Raw genomic sequence first — 25,675 nt, forward strand, 5'->3', positions numbered from 1 at the left:
TGTAGATTGCTTTGGGTAGTATAGTCATTTTCACAATATTGATTCTGCCAATCCAAGAACATGGTATATCTCTCCATCTGTTTGTGTTATCTTTGATTTCTTTCATCAGTGACTTATAGTTTTCTGCATACAGGTCTTTTACCTCCTTAGGTAGGTTTATTCCTAGGTATTTTATTCTTTTTGTTGCAGTGCTGAATGGGATTGTCTCCTTAATTTCTCTTTCAGATTTTTCATCATTAGTGTATAGGAATGCAGGAGATTCCTGTACATTAATTCTGTATCCTGCTACTTTACCAAATTCATTGATTATCTCTAGTAGTTTTCTGGTAGCATCTTTAGGATTCTCTGTGTATAGTATTATGTCATCTGCAAACGGTGACAGTTTTACTTCTTCTTTTCCAATTTGTATTTTTTTATTTCTTTATCTTCTCTGATTGCTGTGGCTAGGACTTCCAAAACTATGTTGAATAATAGTGGTGAGAGTGGACATCCTTGTCTTGTTCCTGATCATAGAGGAAAAGCTTTCAGTTTTTCACCATTGAGAATGATATTTGCTGTGGGTTTGTCATATATGGCCTTTATTATGTTGAGATAGGTTCCCTCTGTGCCCACTTTCTGGAGAGTTTTTATCGTAAGTGGGTGTTCAATTTTGTCAAAAGCCTTTTCTGCATCTATTGAGATGATCATATGGTTTTAATTCTTCAGTTTGTGAATATGGTGTATCACATTGATTGATTTGTGTAAATTGAAGAATCCTTGCATCCCTGGGCTAAACCCCTCTTGATCATGGTATATGATCCTTTTAATGTGTTGGTGGATTCTGTTTGCTAGTATTTTGTTGAGGGTTTTTGTATCTGTATTCATCAGTGATATTGGTCTGTAATTTTCTTTTTTTGTAGTATCTTTGTCTGGTTGTGGGTTAAGGGTGATAGTGGCCTCATAGAATGAGTTTGGGAGTGTTGCTTCCTCTGCAGTTTTTTGGAAGAGTTTGAGAAGAATGGGTGTTAGCTCTTCTCTAGATGTTTGATAGAATTCACCTGTGAAACCATCTGGTCCTGGACTTTTGTTTGTTGTGAGATTTTTAATCAGAGTTTCAATTTCATTACTTGTGATTGGTGTGTTCATATTTTCTTTGTCTTCCTGGTTCTGTCTTGGAAGGTTATACCTTTCTAAGAATTTGTCCATTTCCTCCAGGTTGTCCATTTTATTGGCATAGCGTTGCTTGTAGTGGTTTCTTAGGATGCTTTGTATTTCCATGGCGTCTGTTGTAACTTCTCCTTTTTCATTTCTAATTTTATGGATTTGAGTCTTCTCTTTTTCTTGATGAGTCTGGTTAATCATTTATCAATTTTGTTTATCTTCTCAACCAGCTTTTAGTTTTATTGATCCTTGCTATTCTTTTGTTTCTATTTCATTTATTTCCGCTCTGATCTTTATGATTTCTTTCCTTCTGCTAACTTTGGGTTTTGTTTGTTCTTCTTTCTCTGGTTCCTTTAGGTGTAAGGTTAGATTGTTTATTGGAGATTTTTCTTGTTTCTTGAGGTAGGCTTGTATAGCTATAAATTTGCCTCTTAGAACTGCTTTTGCCGCATCCCATAGGTTTTGGATTGTCGTGTTTTCATTGTCATTTGTCTGTAGGTATTTTTTTATTTCCTCTTTGATTTCTTCAGTGGTCCCTTGGTTTTTTAGTAACATATTGTTTAGCCTCCATGTGTTTGTGTTTCTTACATTTTTATCCTTGTAATTGATTTCTAATCTCATAGCTTTGTGATCAGAAAAGATGCTTGATATGATTTCTTAAATTTAAGTCCATTGGTGTAAGTGAGGTGTTAAAGTCCCCCACTATTATTGTGTTAGTGTCAGTTTCCTCTTTTATAGCTGTTAGCAGTTGCCTTATGTATTGAGGTGCTCCTGTTGGGTGCATATATATTTATAATTGTTATATCTTCTTGTATTGATCCCTTGATCATTATGTAGCGTCCTTCCTTGTCTCTTGTAACATTTTTTATTTTATAGTCTAGTTTATCTGATAGGAGTATTGCTATTCCAGGTTTATTTTGATTTCCATTTGCATGGAATAGCTTTTTCCATCCCCTCACTTTCAGTCTGTATGTGTCCCCAGGTCTGAAGCGGGTCTTTTGTAGACAGCATATGTATCGGTCTTGTTTTTTATCCATTCAGCAAGCCTGTGTGTTTTGGTTGGAGTATTTAATCCATTCACATTTAAGGTAATTGTCTATATGTATGTTCCTGTTACCATTTTCTTAATTGTTTTGGGTTCGTTTTTGTAGGTCCTTTTCTTCTCTTGTGTTTACCACTTAGAGAAGTTCCTTTAGCATTTGTTGTAGAGCCGGTGGTGCTGAATTCTCTTAGCTTTTGCTTGTCTGTAAAACTTTTGATTTCTCCATCAAATCTGAATGAGATCCTTGCCGGGGTAGAGTCATCTTGGTTGTAGGTTCTTCCCTTTCATCACTTTAAGTATATGATGGCACTCCCTTCTGGCTTGTAGAGTTTCTGCTGAGAAATCAGCTGTTAACCTTATGGGAGTTCCCTTGTATGTTATTTGTCATTTTTCCCTTGCTGCTTTCCGCAGTTTTTCTTTGTCTTTCATTTTTGCCAATTTGATTACTGTGTGTCTTGGCATGTTTCTCCTTGGGTTTATCCTGTGTGGGACTCTTCTGCGCTTCCTGGGCTTGGGTTGCTCTTTCCTTTCCCGTGTTAGGGAAGTTTTCAACTATAATCTCTTCACATATTTTCTCCGGTCCTTTCTCTCTCTTCTCCTTCTGGGATCCTATGATGTGAATGTTGTTGTGTTTAATGTTGTCCCAGAGGTCTCTTAGGCTGTGTTCATTTCTTTTCATTCTTTTTTCTTTATTCTGTTCTGCAGCAGCGAATTCCACCATTCTGTCTTCAAGCTCACTTATCCGTTTTTCTGCCTCAGTTATTCTGCTGTTGATTCCTTCAGTTGTTTAATCACTGAAAACTTGACACTGCCTTATCCTGAACAAATACTGAGCAGCATCATTAATATCTATCAGTTCACCATGGGTGCCCCCCAAAAATCACTCAAAGTCATTTGCCTTGCTTTTATTTTTGTTTTCTTATCATGGTAAAATATATGGTACATTTTCTATTCCCACAGTAAGGTATAAGGGTTCCATTTTCTCCACGTTTTCACCAACACGTGAAGTCGTATCTTATGATTTTTGAGTTGCATTTCCTTGATGACTGATGATGTGATGAATGTCTGTTCAAGGCCTTTGCTTATTTTTCATTTGGGTTATTTGTATTATTTTGTAAATGTTCTTGGTATATTCAGATACAAGTCCTTTATCAAATCACATAACTTAAACGTATTCTTCTGTGTGTTCTCTTTTCACTCTGTAAATAATGTCCTTTGTTATAGTCAAGTTTATCTCTTTTTCTTCTTAACACTTGTTCTTTTGGCATCATATATAAGAGATCATTACCTTATCTAAGGTCATGCAGATTTGCTGCTAAGTTTTCTTCTAAGAAGGAACTATCTTTCTAGTGTAATCTCTCACTGTGTGGGGTTTTTTTTCTAAGCTTCACATCTTTATATGACAAAACAAAATAAATAGCTTTTCTTATTTTAAGTATACATTAAGAATAATTGTTACTTTTGTCATTTTCTTTTTAAAGTGTACCTTCTTTTGAAACTCAAAATTTTCAGTAAAGCTCAAATAGTTTATGTGTAATGTCATATGAGACAGATAATTGAGAACTTGGTGGGAGGAGCTTGTGTTTGTGTTTCAAGAACTAATTCCTTTTCAGTGTTGTGGTTTGTGTTTTTTTTTCTGTCTCCAGTGGATGAAGGAGAACCTGTTGATTTTAGGTCTCTGGATAGGAAACTGTTCCCTTCATATTTTGGGTTGACGATTAAAGAGCCCTGGTTGATCATTAACCAGTCCAGGTCTGGTTATGTCTTGTAACATGTGAACTTATAGCTCAGCTTAATTGAATTTATAGATGATGTTTCATGTTTAATACTCTTCAGTATATATGTGAAATATTAACAACGTATTGAATATTTTACTTTAGTCCTTGTCTATTTTCTTTGCAGATAGAACAACAATAGAAAAATTAAGAGCTGTTTGTTTGGACCAGGCAAAACTTGGAGAAAATAACCTTGGACCATCTCTTGATTCACTTTTCTTTGGTCCTTCTGCCTCCCGAGTGCTGTACCTAACAGAGGTTGGTATTTTCCTTTTCAAAAGTAGAATTTTTCATGATGTGGTGATATGATTGTGTATAATCTTTTGAAATAGTTAAGAATTTCTTAGCAATGATAAGGGAAATAGAAGTTATGAAATTATTTTTAACATCTTTAATACAGTTTCTGTCCCCCCACCCTTCTTTTTTCCAGGTAGTTTATGCCTTGTTAATGCCCGCTGGTGCACTTTTGGCAGATGATTCCTCTGACTTTCAACTTCACTTCTTGAAAAGTGGTGGCTTACCCCTTGTGCTGAGTATGCTAACAAGAAATAACTTCCTGCCTAATACAGATATGGAGACACGAAGGGGTGCTTACTTCAGTGGTCTTAAAATAGCCAAACTCCTGTTAACTGCTATAGGCTATGGCCATGTTCGAGCTGTAGCAGAGGCTTGTCAACCAGTTGTAGGTGGTGCAGATCCCATAACACCGGTAATACATTTTTTAAAATGTTTTTTGGTTAATATTTAATTTTTAAAGTTAGAGCCTTCAGTGAGAGAATGCAAGTTCAATTCACTCTATTAAGTTATATTTGTGTTGAAATATTAAAAAAAAATTTTTTTTTTTTTGGCTGCTCTGTGCTGCATGTGGGATCTTAGTTCCTTGACCAGGGTTTGAACCTGGGACCCCTGCAGGGCAAGCACAGAGTCTTAACCACTGGACTGCCAGGGAAGCCCCCAAACGTAAATGTGATATACTGCTTACAGTAACCTCAGAGGATACTTCATTCCCCTTAAGTGCCCCGCCCTTTTTTTTTTTTTTACTTTTCAATTGTTTTAAGTCTCATAAAAACTTCACATGAATCTTTTGTTGCCTCATACCTGAAAGTTATATAAAGACAGTTGGTTATAAAAGAAAAGATGTATTTGGCATGTCACCCACGTCTCATCCCACGGAGCAATGTAACTACTGTGACTGACAAAGACTCTCTGTTTATGCTGGTAGCATCCTTAAAGCACAGATGCTCACCAGATGCTCTCAAGATATGCTGAGATTTGATGCAAAGGTTGAATGTGTCTTCCAATTCTCACTGAAATTGAGTTTATTTACATTACAAGTGATGGTTTTATTAAATTGCTAAAGATAAAATAGCTAGGCATACAGATTTTTTTTCCATCAGAAATGGGTTAGTTCTTAAGGCAATTTAAATAATTACTAGATATTTGATGTTAGAGTTAATTAATTATCTTAGGTGGGAGAGTAGTATTGTGGATATTGTTTAAAAGAAGAGTCATTAGGAATTCCCCAGTGGTCCAGTGGTCAGGACTTAGCACTTTCACTGCCAGGATGCAGGTTCAGTCCCTGGTCAGGGAACTAAGATTCTTCAAGCCACTGGGGCTGCCAAAAAGAATAATAATAAATAAAAAAATAAAAATTAGCATAAATTTAAAAAAATAAGAGTTACGCTAAGTCATTTCTAATAAAATAGAATGTCTGGGATTTTCTCCAGAATAATTCTGGGTGATGTGGGCAGAGTTAGTGAGTTGGGGATTCAGTGAAACAAGTTTAGCCTTTTGTTTACAATTATTGAAGCTAGATAATGGGTACTTAAAGGTTATTTATAGTCTCTATGTTTTTATAAAATTTTGAAAATTTCATTTAAAAAGTTAAAACTTATGCAAGCACTTTTAGAGAAGAAATTTATAGTGCTCTGTCCTCACTGTAAGTTTGATTGCTTTGTATTGTGGTTTCTGTGCATATTTACATAAAAACAGATAGGTTCTGATCATGATCCTTTCCATAGTGGCTTAATGAAGTAACAAAGCAATTTTATGTATCTTCTTGTTCTTTTCCCTAAGACTTACTATTTAGAAAATGCCATAAGGATACAAAGATACATAATAGGGTCTAATTGCAAGTTGCCCACATTCTACTAAGGAGTTAAGTGAAAAATTAGCATTTAAAATACGTTTATTATAGAACCACATATAATATTTAGAAGAGGGTTACAAGTTGATAAATACAGTAACTAGTGAAGAAAATTAATTCTGGGTGTTTTTCCTCATGGATTTAAGAATTTATTTATACTCTTAAGTAAAACATTATCATTTCCACATTTATACTTTTATTATTACTTCTTTAACTTAATTCCTTTTCCATGAAGTTTTAGACCTTGTTTTTTTTTTGGTTTTTTTTTTTGCGGTACGCGGGCCTCTCACCGTTGTGGCCTCTCCTGTTGCGGAGCACAGGCTCCGGACGCACAGGCTCAGCAGCCATGGCTCACGGGCCCAGCCACTCCGCGGCATGTGGGATCTTCCCGGACCAGGGCACGAACCCATGTCCCCTGCATTGACAGGCGGACTCTCAACCACTGCACCACCAGGGAAGCCCAGACCTTGTTTTTTTTTAATAGAAAATGTTTAGTTCTGCCAATACAGTAAGTGAAAGGAAAGTTATTTTTACCTTGTATACCATACTTAATCCTCATCCCAGTTTACTGAGTTGAATTGGAAATTAACATATCAGTGGTGTTCTTAACAAGAATTTCAGTGTAAAAGTGCCCTACGCTTTTGATTTAAAAAATAAACCCTAAATAATTAGTAAAAGTGAATTAACAGTTTCAAAACGTGTTTTTAGTCTTTGCACAGATAATCTATCATGCATCTATTATATACCATATATTGCTTAAGGTGAAATGTTAACAAAAGCATACATGATTCCTATGTGTTCAGGCTAGTTCATTGGAAATTAGTAATCATGTAAATACATTGAGTTCCTTTATGTTAATTATTATACTTTATTTAATCATTAATATAAATATATTTGGTCAGTCACTTTTATTTCTTCCTATTTTTTAAGTGAAAATTTAAGATCTAAAGAGATGAAATAACTTGGCCCAAATAGTAAAAAGGACCTGAGAGTTTTTAACTCTGTGAAGATGCTACTGTACTTATTCTGAAACTGTACTTACACCACCTGTGCTACATTCACTTTTTATTTGAAATTTCATGTAGTAGCACCTGGCAAGTAGACCTTCATATACTTATGGAAGGATTTAAATAATTAATATGTACATAATAATAAATAACAAAAGATTAAACAAAAAGTTAAACTTGTCCCATTTGAAGTTAAGAGAGAAGAGCTGGAAGCCTTGTACCTAGTCAGTCTTCGTTGTCCACCTAGAGACTGTAGGAACACCTCTGCAAACTCTTGAATTTTTTAAAACATCTATTTTTGAAAAGATTTTCTTACCAAAACTTGACTGTAAAAGAAAGGTATATACAAAGGATGGGGGAGACTTCAGCACATTTTTGGTGATGTGTGTTTAGAGCACAGTTAACAAAGTACTTATGAACAAAATATAAAAAACATTTTAAAGAGTGAAAGGGAAGGAAGTGAGAGAAATAATTTTAGAGATGATAAGAAATTGAAAGTCTGTTTATTTGGTACCCCCAGTTTTCTTAGTCATATCACAGTAAGCATGGTCATTTGCTGAGTAGGAGGCCTAGGAAAAGGATTTTGCTAGAGACCTATAAAGTCTATAGACTTATAAAGGATTTTGCTAGAGACCTATAAAGACCTATAAAGTTCAGAGCTGTGTCATTATGTCATGCAAGTGAAAGTGAACATAGTTGTAGAAACAATTGAATTCATGTGAAATTGGAGTTTGCAGAGGAGTATTGTCACTTTTAAAAGGCAAGTAACAGAGGCAATCTACAGGTTGGCAATCTGAAATGCTTTTTTATGCTGAGCACCATATATTCTACAGTAGATAAGTAGAAGGATGACATCCTCAAGAGAGTGATGGTGGATGAGGAGCAAATGGTTGGGTTTTTGTTATGTACAAATTTTTGAAATTTAATCATGTACAAGTTTTTTACTCCCAAGTAAAAAGGTTAACTTTTTTCAGATTAACCACATTACTCATGATCAAGCAGTGGTGCTACAAAATGCCCTTCAGAGCATTCCTAACCCATCATCTGAGTGCATACTTAGAAATGTATCAATACGTCTTGCTCAGCAAATATCTGATGAGGTTAGTATCATACTTTGAAAGTTCTGGGATCTTGGTTGGCTTATTTTTTATTACTCTTACTTATGAATATCACAACCTGAGGTTGAATATTCTGAGAGTATCACTTTAGATTCTCTTATTTTAACTAAAATTTGCTAAAATTGTATTTACTATTACATATTAACATCAGTACTTCAGAAAGAACTTTTTAAAAACTTTTAAACAGGCCTTTTGAGCTGTAATATATATTGCATAAACTAGATCAAAATAAAACATATACTGAGTTTTGACATAATGTTTAAATTAATGATACAGTCAAGAAACACAATATTTCTGTCAGCCCCAAAAGTTTTCTCTTCCTTACTGCAGGCATTTACTGCTGCTTTTGTCACTGTAGAGTAGTAATCATTTTTTTAAATTTTACATAAATAAAATCATATTATAAACGAAATTAAAGACAAATACATGGAGTCTTCTGTAATGTAGAAGACAATGTAGTAAAAGTGTAAGTTACCAAATTGATCTATAGAATCAAGGCAATGCCAGTAAAAATTCTATCCAGTTAAAAAAAAATTCGTATACTCCTTTGTGTCTGGATTATTTTAGTCTGCATGATTTTGAAATTTATCGGTGCTATGTTATATGTAAATACTTTATCCATTTTGAGCAATATTACACTTTATGGTCATCCTATATGTTCTGTTAATGAACACTTGTGTTATTCCTAGTTTTTTTACTATTTGGAATAGAGCCATTTTGAAAATCACCAGTAAGTCACAAGTGCCTCTTTGGCACATGTTTTCTTATTTCTGGGTAAACACATAGGAGTGGAATGGCTGGGTAATTTGGTTTCTGTGTTTGTAAAAGTCTTATGAAATATATTCAAGCCAAATTAGATCTTAACCTGAAGCCTACATTGTGGCTATAGCTGATAAGCATGATTTTGCTTCATCTGTATATATATATATATATATTTTTTTTAGTTATTTTAATTACTTTTTGGCTGCATTGGGTCTTTGTTGCTGCACGCGGGCTTTCTCTAGTTGCGGTGAGTTAGGGGTACTCATCGTTATGGTGCCTGGGCTTCTCATTGTGGTGGCTTCTCTTGTTTTAAAGCACGGGCTCTAGGCACCCAGACTTCAGTAGTTGTGGCACGTGGGCTCAGTAGGTGTAGCGCACAGGCTCTGGAGCACAGGCTCAGTAGTTGTAGCGCGGGAGCTTAGTTGCTCTGTGGCATGTGGGATCTTCCCGGACCAGGGCTCAAACCCGTGTCCCCTGCATTAGCAGGCAGATTCTTAACCACTGTGCCACCAGGGAAGCCCTGTCTGTATATGTTGTATGACTTGACGTTAAGATCCAAAAAAACATGGGACCAAGGCTACTTTGGTTTTCTTTTATTAATTTATTTTTTAATTTTATTGAGGTATAGTTGGTTTACAATGTGTTAATTTCTGCTGTACAGCAAAGTGATTGCTGTACATATATATATATATTTTTTTTTTCTTTGTCATTCTTTTCCATTATGGTTTATCACAGAATATTGAATATAGTTCCCTGTGATTGGTGTTTATCCATCCTATATATAATAGTTTACATTTGCAGGACCAAGGCTACTTCGCATCTTAAAGATAGCATAGACTGTCATAGTTATTTTATTCTGTCAGCACTTTAATTACTCATTTTCTTTCAGGCTTCAAGATATATGCCTGATATTTGTGAAATTAGAGCTATACAAAAAATCATCTGGGCATCAGGATGTGGGACATTAGAGCTAGTATTTAGCCCAAATGAAGAAATCACTAAAATTTATGAGATGGTAAGAGTTATTACAGAAGTGCATTCCTTTTGTGTACATGTTAATTATGTATATGACTAAATTTTTCATCTTGTCTGCCATCTTTAAAGACCAATCACTGTGTATCTAATGGTTTAAGATAAACTTCTGTAGTTAGGATGAGAATGTATAAAATTTTATTTTGAAAATAAACTACTTCAGGATCTCACTGTAAGGCAGTTTTTTTCTAAAACTTTTTTTTTAATCTCTTATTGAGTTGAATATAGTTATGCCATAAAGAATTTGCTTTTCCCAGTTTTCTTTAATTATTATTCTTTCTTCAAGTTTGTGGAATTATGACGTCCAAGTACTTTACTTGCTTCTTTTATAGCACTCAAAAGCAGCAACGGTTTCCACCATTTAGGTGTTATCCCTGTTTCTCATTTGATTAAGCAAATTATTTGCAGAAATGAGACTTTGTTTAGCTCTTTGATTTTCTATTCTGTTTACTTGTCTTTGATAGTCATTTCTGTATATTTAAGAGAGGAAAGTGGTTAATGGAATTGTAGAGCTTCCCTTTTTGGAATATTTGAATGACTATTCTGTTCTAGACGTATATTATACTGATTTTATTTTTTTGATAAGTGTTGGCAGATTATAAATTATTAGCTACCAACTTGAATATATTTTAGGTTGGAAAAGTCTTCTATAACCGTCCTCAGCATTTGTGTAAGCTAGTTGCTTTTTTAATAAAATGGCATTTTAGATACGCTGTACAAGAAAACTAATCAAAGAACCAAGTACAGTGCCAGAGTTATTCTTCAGAAAGGAATCATGATTAATGCAGAAGTACACCACTTACACCCAGAAGAACAAGGAAGTAATTCTTAGCTTTTACTGAGCATACTTCTTTAATCCCCTTTGGGATATATTCCAAAGGGTCTCAAAAGCTACAGGTGAAGAGACTGAAGACAAATGGTCTTTAGTGAGTATACGTAAGTTTTAAATACTAACTTGAAGGTTTGTGACTTTGTCCTAACTGTATCACTGGTAATTTACTCCTCATCATAATTTTACAGACCACCAATACAAGCAATGGGCCAGACATGGAAGATGAACAGGTTTGCTGTGAAGCATTGGAAGTGATGACATTATGTTTTGCTCTAATTCCAACAGCCCTGGATGCACTTAGTAAAGAAAAGGACTGGCAGACATTTATCATTGACTTACTATTGCACTGTCCCAGCAAGTAAGTGATTTTTTATTGTTGTTTTGAGAGAAGTCTGACCTTATTCTTTTTGGCAGACATGAATTAATTTTGATCAAAATTTATCTCAGTAGTCAAATAAGGAAACCTTTTTCTTGTCTACATTAGCTCTTTGATATTTAGGAAACATGTATTTAATATATTTCACTTAACCTAAATATGTTTTCATCTCTGGAAAATGCCCCTGTTGATTTTTAAATTTCTTTTACAGTTTTTTAATTGTGGTAAAGTGTATAGTTATTTGTAACAAAAATTTAGACATTTTAATGACTTTTAAGTGAACAGTTAAGGGACATTGAAAACATTTACACTGTTGGGCAGCCATCACCACTATTTCCTAAATTTTTCATCATCCCAAACACATTAAGTAGTAACTTACTCCCATTTCCAAACCTCTGTGCCACTGTTTACCTCTAATATATATCCTGTCTCTGTGACTTTGCCTATTGTCAGTACCTCATATAAGTGGAATTACACAATACTAGTCTTTTTGTGTTTCATTTAGCAAAATCTCAAGGTTCATACATGTAGCTTGTTGAAGGATTTCCTTCATTTTTAACGCTCTATAATATTTCACTTTTATGTATGTATTATATTTTTGCTTATGCATTCATCTGTTGGCGGACACTTTGATTGTTTCTACTTCGGGCTATTGTGAGTAGTACTGCTATGACCATTGTTGTAAACACAGATACGTGTTTGAGTTCCCATTCTCAGTCTTTTTAGCATATAATTTGGAGTGGATCTGTTAAGTCATGTAGAAATCCTGTGTTTAACTTCCTCAGGGTCCACCAAACTGAATTACACAGTGGCTTCACCATTTTATACACCCACAAGCAGTGTACAAAGACTTCAATTTCTCCACATCCTCTTTCATACCTGCTATTTTCTGACATTTTAATAATAGCCACCCTAATGGGTGTGTGGTGGATCTCACAGTAGTTTTGATTTTCATTTTTCTTTATGGTTAGTGATGTTAAGCATCTCTTCATGTGCTTATGGTATATCCTCTGTGGAGAAATCTCTAGTTAGACATTTAAGTAAGTCCATTTTTCTTTGAATTTTAGAATAGGTTTCTCCATTTCTGTGATATAAAGAATTTTGAAAGAAATTACATTAAATCTATAGATTGCTCTGAGTGGTATTAACATGTTAACAATGTTAAGTTTCAGTATGTGATGCAGGTTATCTTTCTATATTTAGGTCTTCTTTCATTTCTTTTGACAGTATTGCACCTTCTTGGTTTTATTTATTACAAAGTATTCTTTTTGCTGCTATTCTAGGTGGAATTGTTTTCTTAATTTTCTATTTGGGTTGTTTGTTGCTAGTACCTAGAAATACACATGATTTTTGTGTTTGATTTTGTATTTTACAGTTTTGCTGGATTAAGCTTCTGAATGGATTTGTTAGGGTGTTCTCAATATCAGAGCCTGTCATTTGTAAAAAGAGGTAGTTTTACTTCTGCCTTTGCAATTTGGATGTGTGTCATTTGCCTTTGCTTACTTGCTCTGTTATGTTGAATAGAGATAGTGACAGCAAGCATCCTTTTCTCGTTCGTGGTACGGAGAGAAAACTTTCACTCTTTCATCTAATGTGATGTTAGCTGTTAAGTTTTTCATTGATGTCTTTACTCTCCTAAGAAAGTTCCTTTTTATTCTTAGCTTATTAAGTATTTTTATCATGAAAAAGTTGAAATTTGGGTGTTTTTTCTGAATCATTTGAGATAGTCATGTGGTTTTCCCCTTTTTTATATGTATGTGTTGTATTTACTGATTTATATAATGAACCACTCTTCCATTCTTGGAATAAATCTCACTTGGTCATGTTGTATATATTTCTGTATTTAGTTGTCAATATTTTACTGAGAATTTTTAATTTATTTTATTGTGGTAAAAATATGTGACATCATACTTACTGTTTGAAAGTTTACAGTTAATGTTAAAGTTATTTACATGGTTCTGCAATAGAGCTCTAACTTTTTCATCTTTCAGAACTGAAACTCTGTTCCCACTACACACTAATTCTCCAACCTACCTTACCACCACTACTCCCCCCTACACCCTCCCTCTTGGGAACTGCCTTTCTACTTTATGTTTCTGTGATTTTGACTACTTTATTTATTTATTTATTTTTTAACATCTTTATTGGAGTATAACTGCTTTACAATGGTGTGTTAGTTTCTGCTTTATAACGAAGTGAATCAGTTATACATATGTTCCCATATCTCTTCCCTCTTGTATCTCCCTCCCTCTCACCCTCCCTATCCCACCCCTCTAGGTGGTCACAAACCACCTAGCTGATCTCCCTGTGCTATGTGGCTGCTTCCCACTAGCTATCTATTTTACGTTTGGTAGTATATATATGTCCATGCCACTGTCTCACTTTGTCACAGCTTATCCTTCCTCCTCCCCATATTCTCAAGTCCATGCTCTAGTAGTTGGGTGTCTATTCCCATCTTGCCCCTAGATTCTTCCTGACCTTTTTTTTCCCACCTTAGATTCCATATATATGTGTTAGCATATGGTATTTGTTTTTCTCTTTATGACTTACTTCACTCTGTATGACAGACTCTAGGTCTATCCACTTCACTACAAATAACTCAATTTTGTTTCTTTTTATGGCTAATATTCCATTGTATATATGTGCCACATCTTCTTTATCCATTTACCTGTTGATGGACACTTAGGTTGCTTCCATGTCCTGGTTGTTGTAAATAGAGCTGCAGTGAACATTGTGGTACATGACTCTTTTTGAATTATGGTTTTCTCAGGGTATATGCCCAGTAGTGGGATAGCTGGGTCACAGTTCTATTTGTAGTTCTCTTTGTGGTTTTTTAAGGAACCTCCATACTGTTCTCCATAGTGGCTGTATCAATTTACATTCCCACCAGCAGTGCAAGAGTGTTCCCTTTCTCCATACCCTCTTCAGCATTTATTGTTTTTAGATTTCTTGGTGATGGCCATTCTGACCGGTGTGAGATGATATCTCATTGTAGTTTTGATTTGCATTTCTCTAATGATTAATGATGCTGAGCATTCTTTCATGTGTTTATTGGCAATCTGTATATCTTCTTTAGAGAAATGTCTGTTTAGGTCTTCTGCCCATTTTTGGATTGGGTTTTTTTTTTGTTATTGAGCTGCATGAGCTGCTTGTAAATTTTGGAGATGAATCCTTTGTCAGTTGCTTCATTTGCAAATATTTTCTCCCATTCTGAGGGTTGTCTTGGTCTTGTTTATGGTTTCCTTTGCTGAGGAAAAGCTTTGAAGTTTCATTAGGTCCCATTTGTTTATTTTTATTTCCATTACTCTAGGAGGTGGGTCGAAAAAGATCTTGCTGTGGTTTATGGCAAAGAGTGTTTTTCCTATGTTTTCCACTAAGAAGTTTATAGTCTCTGGTTTTAAATTTAAGTCTTTAATCCATTTGGAGTTTATTTTTGTGTATGGTGTTTGTTAGTGTTCTGATTTCATTCTTTTACACGTAGCTGTCAAGTTTTCCCAGCACCACTTCTTTTTTTTTTTTAATAGCATTATAGAAGCCCTGTGATTTTTTTTTTTAATTATTATTATTATTATTTAGTTTTGGCTTCATTGGGTCTTCGATGGGTCTTCATTGCTGCACACAGGTTTTTCTCTGGTTGCGGCGAGTGGGGGCTACTCTTCGTTGCAGCGCACGGACTTCTCATTGCGGTGGCTTCTCTTACTGCAGAGCATGGGTTCTAGGTGCACTGGCTTCAGTAGTTGTGGCTCACGGGCTCTAGAGCACAGGCTCAGTAATGAGGCACAGAGACTTAGTTGCTCCAAGGCACGTGGGATCTTCCTGGACCAGGGCTCGAACCCGTGTCCCCTGCATTGGCAGGCAGATTCTTAAGCACTCTGCCACCAGGGAATCCCCCCAAGCACCACTTACTGAAGAGGCTGTCTTTTCTTCATTGTATGTTCTTGCCTCCTTTGTCGTAAATTTGGTGCTCATATGTGTGTGGGTTTACCTCTGGGCTTTCTGTCCTGTACCATTGATCTATATTTCTTTTTTTCTGGCAGTACCGTACTGTCTTGATTACTGTAGTTTTGTGATACAGTTTGAAGTCAGGGAACCTGATTCCTCCAACTCTTTTTCTCTTAAGATTACTTTTGCTGATCAGGGCCTTTAGTGTTTACATACAAATGGTAAAATTTTTTGGTCTATTTCTGTGAAGAATGCCGTTGGTAGTTTGATAGGGATTGCATTGAATCTGTAGATAGCTTTTGATAGTATAGTCATTTTCACAATATTGATTCTTCCAATCCAAGAACATGGTATATTTCTGCATCTGTTTATGTCATCTTTGATTTCTTTCATCAGTGTTTTATAGTTTTCTGAGTAGATGCCTTTCACCTCCTTAGGCAGGTTTATTTCTTCGTGTTTTATTCTTTTTGTTGCAATGGTGAATGGGAGTGTTTCCTTAATTTCTCTTTCTGATTTTTTTGTTACTGGTGTATAGGAATGCCAGCGATTTCTGTGCATTAATTTTGTATCCTGCAACCTTGCCAAATTCATTGATTAATTGTAGTAGTTTTCTGGTGGCATCTTTAGGATTTTCTATGTATAGTATCATGTCATCGACAAACAGTGGCAGTTCTGCTTGTTCTTTTCCAACTTGTATTCCTTTTATTTCTTTTTCTTCTCTGATGGCTGTGTCTAGGACTTCCAAAAGTATGTTGAATAAGAGTGATGAGAGGGGACATCCTTGTCTTATTCCAGATCTTAGTGGAAGTACTTTCAGTTTTTCATCATTGAGTATGATGCTTGTTGTGGGTTTATCATATATGGCCTTTATTTTGTTGAGGTAGGTTCCTTCTGTAACCATTTTCTGGAGAGTTTTTATCATAAATGGGTGTTGAATTTTGTCAAAAGCTTTTTCTGCATCTATTAAGATGATCATATGGTTTTTATTCCATAATTTGTTAATGTTTGTTAATTTGTTAATGTTTCACATTGATTGATTTGCGTATATTGAAGAATCCTTGCATCCTTGGGATAAATCCCACTTGATCATGGCGTATGATCCTTTTTTCTGCTGTTGGATTCTGTTTGCTAGTATTTTGTTGAGGATTTTTGCATGTATGTTCATCAGTGATATTGGTCTATAATTTTCTTTTTTTGTGTGATATCTTTTTCTGGTTTTGGTGTCGGGGGATGGTGGCTTCATAAAATGAATTGGGGAGTGTTTCTCCCTCTTTGATTTTTTGGAAGAGTTTGAGAAGGATTGGTTTTAACTCTTCTCTAAATGTTTGATAGAATTCACCTGTGAAGCCATCTGGTCCTGTACTTTTGTTTGTTGGAAGATTTTTTATTTCAGTTTCAATTTCATTACTTGTGATAGATCTGTTTATATTTTCTAATTCTTCCTGGTTCAGTCTTAGAAAATTGTACCTTTCCAAGAATTTGTCCATTTCTTCTTGGCTGTCTGTTTTATTGTTATATAGTTTTTTGTAGTAGTCTCTTATAATCCTTTGTATTTCTGCAGTGTCAGTTTTGATTTCTCCTTTTTCATTTCTAATTTTATTGATTTGCAACCTCTGCCTTTTTTTCTTGATGAGTCTGGCTAAGGGTTTATCAGTTTTGTTTATGTTCTGGTACTAAAAGATCCAGCTTATAGTTTTACTGATCTTTGCTATTGTTTTCTTCATTTCTATTTTATTTATTTCTGCTCTGATCTTTATAATTTCTTTCCTTCTAATGACTTTGGGTTTTCTTTGTTCTTCTTTCTCTAGTTCTCTTTTTTTTTTTTTTTTTTCGGTACGCTGGCTTCTCACTGTTGTGGCCTCACCTGTTGCAGAGCACAGGTTCCAGACGTACAGGCTCAGCAGCCATGGCGCACAGGCCCAGCCGCTCCGTGGTATGTGGGATCTTCCCGGACCGGGGCACAAACCCATGTCCCCTGTATTGGCAGGCGGACTCTCAACCACTGCGCCACCAGGGAAACCCCTTTCTCTAGTTCTTTTAAGCATAGGGCTAGATGTTTATTTGAGATTTTTTTTGTTTCTTGTGGTGAGATAGAATTGCTATAAACTTCCCTCTTAGAACTGCTTTTGCTGTGTCCCATAGGTTTTGGGTCGTTGTGTTTTCATTGTCATTTGTTTCTAAGTATTCTTTAATTTCTTTTTTGATTTCTTCAGTGATCTCTTGATTATTTAGTAGTGCACTGTTTAGCCTTCATGTATTTGTATTTTTACATTTTTTTCACTGTAATTAATTTCCAGTCTCATAGCATTGTGGTCAGAAAAGATGCTTGATACGATTTCAGTTTTCCTCTATTTTCTGAGGCTTGATTCGTGACCCAAGAGGTGATCTATCCTGTAGAATGTTCCATGTGCAATTGAGAAGAAAGTGTATTCTGCCACTTTTGGGTGGAATGTTCTTTAAATATCAATTAAATCTATCTGGTGTACTGTGTCAATTAAAGCTGGTGTTTCCCTATTTATTTCCTGTTTGGACGATCTGTCCATTGGTGAAAGTGGGGTGTTAAAGTCCCCTATTATTATTTTGTTACTGTTGATTTCTCCTTTAATGGTTGTTAGCAGTTGCCTTATGTATTGAGGTGCTCCTGTACTGGGTGCATAAACATTTATAATTGTTAATACCTTCTTCTTGGATTGATTCTTTGATCATTATGTAGTGTTCTTCCTTATCTCTTGTAACAGTCTCCATTCTAAAGTCTGTTTTATCTGACAGTAGTATTGCTATTCCAGCTTTCTTTTTATTTCCATTTGCATCAAATATCTTTTTCAGTCACTTCACTTTCAGTCTGCATGTGTCCCTAGGTCTGAAGTGAGTCTTTTTTAGACAGCATATATATGGGTCTTGTTTTTGTATCCATTCATCCAGTCTCCGTCTTTTGGTTGGGGCATTTAATCCATTTACATTCAAGGTTATTATCGATATGTATGTTCCTATTACCTTTTTCTTATTTGTTTTGGGTTTGTTTTTGTGGGTCTTTTTGTTGTGTTTCCCATCTAGGGAAATTTCTTTAGCATTTGTTGTAATGCTGGTTTGGTGGTGCTGAATTCTCTTAGCTTTTGATTGTCTGAAAAGCTTTTGACTTCTCCATTGAACCTGAATGAGATCCTTGCAGGGTAGAGTAATCTTGGTTGTAGGTTCTTCTCTTTAATCACTTTAAGTATATATCATGCCACTCCCTTCTGGCTTGTAGAGTTTCTGCTGAGAAATCAGCTGTTAACCTTATGAGAGTTCCCTTGTATGTTATTTGTCATTTTTCCCTTGCTGCTTTCAGTAATTTTTCTTTGTCTTTAATTTTTGCCAATTTGATTACTGTGTGTCTCGGCATGTTTCTCCTTGGGTTTATCCTGTGTGGGACTCTCTGCGCTTCCTGGACTTGGGTGACTATTTCCTTTCCCATGTTAGGAAGTTTTCAACTATAATCTCTTCACATATTTTCTCAGACCCTTTCTTTTTCTCTTCTTCTTTTGGGACCCCTGTAATTCGAATGTTGGTGTGTCTAGTGTTGACCCAGAGGTCTCTGAGATGGTCTTCAGTTCTTTTCATTCTTTCTTTTTTATTCTGCCCCTTAGCAGTTATTTCCACCATTTCGTCTTCCAGCTCACTTATTCGTTCTTCTGCCTCATTTATTCTGTTATTGATTCATTCTAGTGTATTTTTCATTTCAGTTACTGTGTTGTTCATCTCTGTGTCTTTGTTCTTTAGTTCTAGATCTTTGTTAAACATTTCTTGTATTTTCTCAATCCATGCCTCCATTCTATTTCCAAGATTCTGGATCATCTTTACTGTCATTACTCTGAATTCTTTTTCAGGTAGAGTGTCTGTTTCCTCTTCATTTATATGGTCTTGTAGGTTTTTACCTTCTTCATCTGTGACAAATATTTTTGCCATCTCTCTTTTTGTTTCCTTGAGTGGGATTGTGTTCCTGTCTTTCTGGTTGTTTGGCCTTAGGCTTTTCCACACTGGAGTTTGTAGGCTTTTGGGTAGAACTGGGTCTTGGTGCTGAGACGAGGAACTCCATGAGACCTCACTCTGGTGAATATTCCCTGGGGTCTGAGGTTCTCTGTTAGTCCAGTCGTTCAGACTCGGAGCTCACACCACAGGAGCTTTGGCCTGACACCTGGCTCATGAACCAAGATCCCTCAAGCTGAGTGCGGTGGGCCAAAAAAAGAACAATAACAAAGTAAAAAATAAAATTAGACTAGGACACTAACAGATATGTTAGAAAGAATATAATAGTAAAAATACAGACGAATCAACAACCAGAACATACATCATTACAACAATAGTAAAAAAAAGAGGAGGAGGGAAAAGAAAAAGGGGAGGGAGGCCTTGGCTCTGGAGGACTGGGCCTAAGCAAGGGTGAGGTTTGGGCAGTGGGCGGGGCCAATGCTTAGGATCCACAAGGCTGGAAAAGGCCATGCAGGGTATGGCTTAGGCTCAAGGGACAGAATGGGTCCAGGCGTGTTCCCCACCCCTGGTCTCAGAGGGCAGGGGACTTCACCTGCAAGCCTAGTAGGCTTCCTGGGCTTCAGTGGGTGGGGCAGTCACCCTCCTCTCCTGCTCCTCCCAGAGGGCCTCTCCAGACTGCCTCTCTTGTTCTCCCCTCAGCCTCCTTCCTACGCCCCCAAGGACCCACATGACCTGGAGGGGACCTCAGAGGGCAGGGAATTGTCCTGGGAGCTCAGCAGGCTCCCCTGGCCCCAGTGGGCAGGGCAGTCGCTCCCCCCAACTTCTCCAGAATGGCTCGTCCCATCTGCCTCTCCTGATCTTCCCAGCCTCCCTCCTGTGCCCCCAGGACCCACGGTGCCTGGATGGGGCTTTGGAGGGGGCATACTCCCTGATCTCCTGATCTCCCCGGCCTCAGGGGTACTGTCTGGCCTCCACTTCTCCTCCCCCCTCAGTCCCCTTAACGTCCTACCGGTTCACTTTCAGGTTCCTCCCATTTCCTTGGGTTAGGTTCCCCAGCCAGTGGTTGGCAGGCACCCTAGTTTTGGGGAGATGCTAGCTCTGCATCTTCCCACACTGCCATCTTGACTCCGCCTCCAAATCTACTTTAGATTCATATGATTGGAATCATACAGTATTAGTCCTTATATGACTGGACTGTTTTCCTTAGCATAATGTCCTCCAGGTTCTTCCATGTTATAGCATGTGACAGGATTTCCCTCTTTTGTAAGTTTGCATAACATTATATAACAACATGTATATCACATGTTCCTTATCCACTCGTCTGTTAATAGACATTTGCGTTACTTTTATAGTGAATAATTCTCTAATGAATTTGGATATGCAGATATCTCTTTGAGAGCCTGCCTTGAATTCCTTTGGATATATACCTAGAAGTGGGGTTGTTGGATTGTAGGATAATTCTAGTTTTAAGTTTTTGGGAACCCTCTATACTGTTTTCCATGGTAACTGCACCATTTAACATTCCCGGTAATGGTGCACATAGGTCCAAATTTCTCTACATCCCTGATGATACCTGTTATTTTGATACTGGTCGTCCTGTGTGTAAAATGATACCTTATGGTTTGGGTTTGAATTTCTCTTATGATGAGTGATGTTAAGATCATTTTCATGTGCTTGTTGGTCTTTTTGAGTATATTTGCATCTGTAATTTTAAGGTTATCAGTCTTGCAGTAGATTTGTCTGGCTTTGCTAACAGGATGATGTTGGCCTTATGGAATAAATTAGGAAGTAGTCTCTCCCAAAAAATTTTTACAAAAAATGAAGTTTGTTTCAGTTCTTCATTTTATTTGCGGTACGCGGGCCTCTCACTGTTGCTGCCTCTCCCGTTGCGGAGCACAGGCTCCAGACGCGCAGGCTCAGTGGCCATGGCTCACAGGCCCAGCTGCTCTGCAGCATGTGGGATCTTCCCGGACCAGGGCATGGTGCTTGTTGGCCTTTTTGAGTATATTTGCATCTGTACTTTTAAGGTTATCAGCCTTGCAGTAGATTTGTCTGGCTTTGCTAACAGGATGATGTTGGCCTTATGGAATAAATTAGGAAGTAGTCTCTCCCAAAAAATTTTTACAAAAAATGAAGTTTGTTTCAGTTCTTCATTTTTTTTGCGGTATGTGCGCCTCTCACTGTTGTGGCCTCTCCCATTGCGGAGCGCAGGCTCGGCGGCCATGGCTCACGGGCCCAGCCGCTCTGCGGCATGTGGGATCTTCGCGGACCAGGGGACGAACCCATGTTCCCTGCATCGGCAGGCGGACTCTCAACCACTGCGCCACCAAGGAAGCCCTCAGTTCTTCATTGTTTGCTAAAATTCACCAGTGAACCCTTTCTGCTCCTAGGCTTTTCTTTGTTGGGGAATGTTTTGTTTTTTGTTTTTGTGGTACGCGGGCCTCTCACTGTTGTGGCCTGTCCCACTGCAGAGCGCAGGCTCAGCGGCCATGGCTCACGGGCCCAGCTGCTCTGCAGCATGTGGTACCCTCCCGGACCAGGGCACGAACCCGTGTCCCCTGCATCGGCAGGCAGAGTCCCAACCACTACGCCACCATGGAAGCCCTGTTGGGGAATGTTTTTGATGATTGATTCAATTTTCTTATTACAGATCTATTGGTTGATTTTTTTAAAATTAAATTTTAAAAGATTTTTCTGCTTACCCTGAATTTAATTTGCTATTTTTTTCTATTCTAAAGTGTATGCCTACATTTGTCATTCTAGATCTTCTTTTCCTAATATGTGCATCAGGTGCTACTAATTGCTCAACATTGCTTTTACTGTACCCTATAAATTTGATATGCTATATTTTCAGTTTCATTTTGTTTGAAGTAATTTTTTGAGACTTCTTTGACCCATGTATTATTTAGAATTATGTGGTTTAATCTTTAATCTGTTTTGGGTTTTCCAGCCATCACTTTCTTGTTCAGTTTTAGTTTAAATCTGTTGTGATCTGAGGGCATACTTTGTATGTTTTCTATTCTTTCAAATTTGTTAAAGTATGTTTTTTGTCCCAGAAATTAGTCTATCTTATTGAGTGTTAGTGTCAGCCTGAGAAAAATATACATTACTGGCAGAGGAGTTTGATTTATTTCTCCTTGAATTATTATCAGTTTTTGCCTCTGTAGTTTGAACCTGTTGTTAGGTGCATAAATATTAAAGATTGTTATATATCATTATTTAATGCTCCTTTTTCATTCCTGATAACTTTCCTTGCTCTGTAGTCTACTCTGTGAAATTATAATTCTCTCTTTATTACAGCTACTCCAGCTTTCTTTTTATTGGTGTTAGCATAGAATATATTCTCCAGCATCCGACTGTGTCTTTGAAATGGGTTTTTTTAATAGCAATATATAGTCGGGTATTATTTCTTTTACAGTCTCTTACAATCTGTATCCTTTATTTAGTGTATTTAGACCTTGACTTTTAAAATTATTATGCCTTTGGATTATGTACCATATTTGTTGCTGTTTTCTGTGCTTTTTCCATATTTTTCATTCTTTCTCCTTAACTCTTTTTCTTTCTTTCTGTCTTTTGTTTTTTTTAAGTATGTATAATCATGTAATTAGTTATTAGCTTTCTTATTTAGACCTTAACTATACTAGTGAATTTTTTTTCCCCAAATTTACAAATGGCTTGCAAGCGTAAAAATTATCACTGGAAAATGTCTAATACTAAGCTTCTTGAGAAAGTAGATACAGAATTGTAAATATTGCATATTTTTGTTTTTCCCCAGCTTTATTTAGGTATACTTGACAAACAAAAGGTATATATATTTAAGGTGTGAAATGTGATTTCTTTTTTGGGTATATTTCTATATTGTGAAATGATTATCACAGTCAAGCTAAATAATATATTGCTCACCTCACATAGGTATGATTTGTTGTTGTTGTTTGGCATGGTGAGAAAATTTAAGTTCAACTCTCTTAATTTCAGATATTGTGATACATTATTATTAAGGATAATTACGTAATTTAAATTAAAAACTGTGCATTAATTTCTTTAAAACTTATTCACCCTTCATAATTGAAACTTTCTGCAATGTGACCAACTTATTCGCATTTCCCCCTCCCCGGTCACTGGTCAATCTTAAACATCTGTGATTATAAGAATGGGACTTTTTAAGATTTCAGATGTGGGTGAGATTATACAGTATTTGTCTATCTAGTTCTGGCTTATTTCACTTAGCACGGTGACCTCCATTCATGGTGTCACAAATGGCAGGATTTCCTTTTTATATGGCTCAGTAATACTCTGCTGTAGACATTTATCATATTTTCTTTATCCTGCCATCCGTCAACAGACAGATTGCTTTCATGTCTTGAAATAATACTGTAATAATCATGGGAATGTTAAGATCTTTTCAAGACACTGATTTCATTCCACTGGATATATATTCAGAAGTGGGATTGCAGGATTATATGGTAGTTCTATTTTTAGTTTTTTAAGGAACCTTCATAATGTTTTCGATAATAGATGCCCAAATTTAATTTACAACCAACAGTGTTCAAGGGCTCTTTTATCCACATCCTTGGCAAAACTTGTTATCTATTGACTTTTTGAAAATAGCCATCCTGACATTTGTGAGGTGCTTTTTGATTTCTATTTCCATGATTATTCATAATGTTTATTTTTTCAAATACCTATTAGCCTTTGTGTGTCTTTGGAAAAATGTTCAGGTTCTGTGCCCATTTATTTCTAGTTGTTTGGTTTTTTGGTATTAAATTGTATGAGTTCCTTATATTTCGGGTCTAAATCTCTTAATCAGATATGTGGTTTCCAAATATATTCTTTTTTCTTGGCCTCATTGTGCATCATGTGGTATCTTAGTTACTCCGACCAGGGATTGAACTGAAGCCCCCTTCAGTGGAAGCGTGGAGTCGTAACCACAGAACTACCAGGGCAGTCCCTATTCTCTTTTTCATGGGTTGCCTTTTCACTCTGTTGTTTCCTTTGCCATGAAACTTTTTTGTTTGCTGCGGTCCCATTTATCTGTTTTTGCTTTTGTTGCCCCTCATTTTGGTGTCAAATCCAAAAAAATCACTTGCCCAAAACAATGTCAAAAACCTTTTTTTCTGTTTTCTTCTAGTAATTTTATGATTTCAAGTTCTAGGTTTAAGACTAATTCATTTTGAATTACTCTTTTAGATGGTGTAAGATAAAGATTCTTTTCATTCTTATACATGTGGATTTATAGTTCCCTCTATACTGCTTATGGAAATACTGTTCTTTCCCCATTGTGTATTCATGGCACTCTTATCAAGGATCACCTGACCATAAGTGTTTGATTTTATTTCTGGGCTGTGTAGTCTGTTCTGTTGATCTGTATGTCTGTCTTTATGTAAATACTCTACTCTTTTAATTACTACAGTTTTATAATATAATTTGAAACCAAGAAGTATGATGCTTTCACCTTCTTCGTCTTACTCAGGATTGCTTTGGCTATTTCGGGTCTTCTGTGGCTCCATATGAATTTAGGATTGTTTTTATATTTTTGTTAGAATGCCATTGTTATTTTGATAGGGATTGCATTGAAGTAGGTTACTTAGGATGGTGTGGACATTTTAATGATAATATTAATTCTCCTAATCCATGAACACAGAATGTCTTTCTTTAATTTCCTTCATCACTGTTTTATAATTTTCGGTGTGCAAGGCTTTTCACCTCTTTGGATAAGTTTATTCTAAGTACTTTATTCTCTGTGTTCCTAAAGTTAATGGGATTGTTTTCTTAATATCTTTTTCCTGAGAAATGCAACTGTTTTTTGTATATTGATTTGGGGTGTGGGGGTGCATGCCGTGCGGCTTGAGAGATCTTAGATCCCAGACCAAGGTCAAACCCATGCCCCCTGCAGTGGGAGTCCTTGTTTATTGATTTTTGTATCCTGCATCTTTATACGTTTTTTCATGGAGTCTTTGGGTTTTTTTTACATTTATGATTATGCCATCTGAAAACAGCCAGTAGTACTTCTTCCTTTCAATTTGGATGCATTTTGTTTCTTGTGTAATTGCTCTGGAGAGAATTTATATTGCTGTGTTTGGTAGAAGCAGTGCGAGTGGGTTAGAGGGAAAGCTTTCAGGTTTTCACCATTAGTTATGATGTTAACTGAGGGCTTGTCATATGGCTTTAATTGTGTTGAGGTGAATTTCTTCCTTTTTTTTTTCTCACAGTTTTAATCATGAATAGTTGTTGAACTTTGTGAAATGCTGTTTCTGTATGCATTGTGTTGATCATTGTCATTTTCTTTTATTTCATTAGTGTGATGTAGCACATTGACTGATTTGCCTGTGTTGAATCATGCTTGCATCCCAGGGATAACTCCAACATGGTCATGGTGTATAATCCTTTTAATGTGCTGTTTGTTTTGTTTTTTGTTTGTTTTTATTGTTTGTTTAAATTGTATTTATTTATTTTGGTTGCGCCAGTTCTTAGTTGCAGCAGGCGGGCTTCTTAGTTGTGGCATCCATGTGGGATCTAGTTTCCTGACCAGGGATCAAA

At 36.3% G+C, this 25,675-nt stretch overlaps 1 protein-coding gene across 1 annotated transcript in view; it reads left to right on the forward strand.

Annotated features, from left to right (window-relative positions):
* LOC114906433 (probable ubiquitin carboxyl-terminal hydrolase FAF-X) overlaps window positions 1-25,675 on the forward strand; it is a 140,464-nt gene that overhangs the window by 76,042 nt on the left and 38,747 nt on the right. The window contains exons 21-25 of the mRNA XM_029241229.1: window positions 4,085-4,215; window positions 4,388-4,666; window positions 8,085-8,210; window positions 9,880-10,005; window positions 11,043-11,212. Coding sequence (XP_029097062.1) covers window positions 4,085-4,215; window positions 4,388-4,666; window positions 8,085-8,210; window positions 9,880-10,005; window positions 11,043-11,212 — 832 coding nt within the window. The remainder of the gene's footprint in view (window positions 1-4,084; window positions 4,216-4,387; window positions 4,667-8,084; window positions 8,211-9,879; window positions 10,006-11,042; window positions 11,213-25,675) is intronic.

The sequence above is a fragment of the Monodon monoceros genome, unplaced genomic scaffold, assembly GCF_005190385.1.
Source record: "Monodon monoceros isolate NGI ecotype Baffin Bay Population unplaced genomic scaffold, NGI_Narwhal_1 Super_Scaffold_22, whole genome shotgun sequence".
Taxonomy (NCBI): Eukaryota; Metazoa; Chordata; class Mammalia; order Artiodactyla; family Monodontidae; genus Monodon; species Monodon monoceros.